This window comes from Mizuhopecten yessoensis, unplaced genomic scaffold (genome assembly GCF_002113885.1).
Source record: "Mizuhopecten yessoensis strain PY_sf001 unplaced genomic scaffold, ASM211388v2 scaffold1741, whole genome shotgun sequence".
Lineage (NCBI taxonomy): Eukaryota > Metazoa > Mollusca > Bivalvia > Pectinida > Pectinidae > Mizuhopecten > Mizuhopecten yessoensis.
In genome coordinates, this window is record NW_018404198.1 from 380,315 (window position 1) to 383,700 (window position 3,386).

The window sequence follows — 3,386 nt, forward strand, 5'->3', positions numbered from 1 at the left end:
GAGGTTAAAACTGTGAGGTTTTAATACTGACAGCACGTGCGGCAATATTCTCACTAATAAAATATCGTACACGTCGATCTACTGAATCACAAAACCTATAATGGTGTGTATAGTATTGCTTGTGCTCTCTTGTGTATATATATATTGATAAAAAGTCAATTACAGCACTACCAATTAAATAATTACTGTACAAAAAGATTTGATAATAAAATTAAGTTATATATGTACAAAAATGAAAAACCAAACACAAGAATATTCTGAATGTTTTAATCAATATTTCCATTAGGTAAATACAGTAGCTGAATTTTTGTTTAAGTGTCAGTACAATGTGTCAAAAAAAGTCCATAAGTTTGAACATCCCAAAGTAGTTGGAATAAGGTAATCTGTCAATATGTTTGAAAGTGACATTTTTTCCGGCTACAATCGAAACTGCCTCAGTTTCAATGGAGTCCCTCATGTTCATAGAGACCACACCACAAAGAAAGCTCGTCTGTCTTTTCGCAGTGTTCTCGCCTCCTAACTTTGACATCCACAGTAGTGGTCTGTCGTTACTGTTGATGAAGGATGAGCTGTGGTGGTAGACATTGTGAATCCCTATCGGCGCCTGTCTGTCAGTAGCTTCATTGCCGAAGTCAAAGGTATATACGGAGTAGACAAAGTACATGCCTGCTCCAGAAAAGTCTGGAATGGTCAGCCGTCGTCCAAGATCGGTCAATGTCAGATTTCGTAAAAATGACGTTTTACAGCCCTGCTCTCTCCATGTTATACCTTAAAATAAAGGTGAAAATTAGAAAAGATACCCCTTCAAAAATAACTTAATATGACAAATTAATCAATGTACAAGTGTACAAATCTAACACAATCAATCCTTTTCTCAGTTAACATCATGGAATCAAATAGAGCATAGTTTATGGAAATGTTAACATAATAAGATATGCTTGAAAAATTGACATTCCTGTCATTTTCAAATATGAAGTCTTGTTATTCATTGTGTTTATAAAGAATCTGTACCATTAGGGCAAGGAATCTGACAGCTTACCTTAAAGTTAGAGCAAGGAATCTGACAGCTTACCCTTTAATACCATAAGAGAAAGGAATCTGTAAACTCAACTTCACCGTTAGAGTTAGGGATATAATAGCTTACCTTTACCATTAAAGTTAGGGATATGATAACTTATCCTTACCATTAGTGAAAGGATTGAGGTACAGGTGGGCAGCATGATTTCTTTCTCTCCACCATTGCAGTTTCCCTGGATTCACTAAGAAACATAAAAAAAGGTTCTTTATCCTTAACATATGCATTCCTGTGTTTCAACATTCACAAATATTTAAATATAGCTATCATTCAATACTGGAAAATATATTATATTGCTTTAACGTGTCATTGTACCTTATATGAAGTCTGTATTATGTAACCTCATCATAAAGGGGCCGCGGTGGCCAAATGGTTAAGGCGTCTGACATTCTGCTTCTACTAGGCCTCCACCTCTGGGTCGCGGATTCGAGGCCTACGTGTGGTAGTCGCCAGGTAAAAGAACTTTTTCATTTTTGGGTAGACCTAGCACGGAGAAAGGAGACAGAGACCTAGACAAGCAAATACAGGGGTAATTGTATATGGAACGTAGCGTATAGGGTATGTCAGAGTGTGTACACGCACATGCACGTGACTACAGGTAAGCGAACAGGTAACATCATATGTAGACACATTATACATTTCGTGGCTCACTGCGGCAAGTATATGCAACCGTGGTAATTGATATGTCAATGTCTCCACTAAGGAACTCACTCGGGACCTCTGTTGTATTATTCTGACGCCGAATGAGTTAAAAGAAATTCCCCGAGTCGGGTGTTAAATTCATTTTCGGTAAAAATGCCACAAATCCCCAAAAAGGTGTAAAAGTAATCCTTAATACAGATGAAATGAATTTTTTTGAGATGTTCCCTGAATTTACTACTCTAAGTGTCCGTCTCTGACTCCGTGCTAGGTCTACCTCAAAATGAGAAATGTCTACTGGCAATGGGTCGGTGTTTTTTCTCAGGGAACTCCGGCTTTCCGCCATTACCAAAACCTGGCATATCCCTAAATGACCATAGCTGTTAATAGGACTTAAAACACAAACAAACCAAAAGTAACCTTATCAACATGAATACACGTGATGTGCTCGCGTGTATTAACTACCACATATTGTATCAAACACAGAATGTTTATTCGTTTTTACGTGTGATAACTATAATCTTTATAGGTTAATTATACTGTTTTGGGACGTACTGTTATTTTGATCGTAGTGCCCATTACGTCTGTTGGTCTCTTCGAGCTGCAATGAAAGATAGAAAAAATCATATATCCCAAGGATCAATATTGAATGATAAACACATTTCATACCAATAACGCAATTGTATTATTTCTGTGTTTTTCATATATAATAATCACAGCAAATTGGTTTACCTCCAGTATCAGATTCTGAAGGGTATCATCCCGTCGCAGACAGCACAGTGTGTTGTTTTTCTTTGTCTGTAGTATGAATTCATACAAGGTATCGTTCGTTTTCGTTCCCTTGAAGTCACAAGGCAGACATAGTTGGCCGCCAGTGTCTTTCAGTGCACCAGTTTTAGGTGACGGGATGTCAGTTGTTGAGAACTCTCGGTCACGTAACGTCTGACGAATGATAAACAGTATAATGAGGACAGTCACTAACACAATGTTTACAACAACACTTATAAAAAATGCGTGTTTCAATATTCCTCGTTTGGTTGTTGTTTCACAGCATAGTTTACCCATGTTTTTGTTTTGTTTATGTTATCAATGGCATTGACCCAGTCAGAGCGCGTCGCACTTCTAGATAGAACACTGCTTTACACAAACTAATATACACCTAACTACTGGTTTTCCCACGTTTTAGCCTCTGAGTTGAAGGTTTTCCCAGTAGAATACAATGCAGTGTATATTTACATAGTTTCTAGGTATCGCAAAATATAAACGTTTTATGTGTATCTCGAGATTTTTTTTAGTACAAATGCGTCAGCATTTCAGGTGTATTACCTATCTATATTTAGATACATGTATAACTCCAGTTATTTCCATAAAACAAAGTCATTAATCGTATTTAGTACATAACATGATAATTTCTAGGATAGCTATTTGATAACTACCCTTGTTTTATTTGGTATAGTTCGCATCCACCCTTGACGGGAACTATATCTGGAGACCGGCACTATACCTTTTTTCGGACCGCTGACTCTGCGGGAAAAGTAGCGTGACGCTAAGAGTTGCACCCCTTCTCCTAGGGAGCGCTGTACATATTCTACTTTCAGTTCATTGTTGTCGTCTGCCAAAATGGCTTCGTGATTCGGGACCGGGAATGCCGATTGCTTCGCAGAGGCTCAGC

General features: G+C 37.8%; 1 protein-coding gene across 1 annotated transcript; it reads right to left on the bottom strand.

The window, feature by feature from the left end:
• Nucleotides 1-253: 253 nt before the first annotated feature.
• LOC110467394 lies at nt 254-2,872 on the bottom strand. Its single transcript, XM_021524532.1, has 4 exons — nt 2,447-2,872; nt 2,270-2,315; nt 1,185-1,259; nt 254-768 (listed from the first exon to the last, which is right to left on the bottom strand). Exons 1-4 carry the CDS (start codon nt 2,777-2,779, stop codon nt 332-334), a joined length of 891 nt encoding a protein of 296 aa, XP_021380207.1. The 5' UTR covers nt 2,780-2,872; the 3' UTR covers nt 254-331.
• Nucleotides 2,873-3,386: the final 514 nt, after the last annotated feature.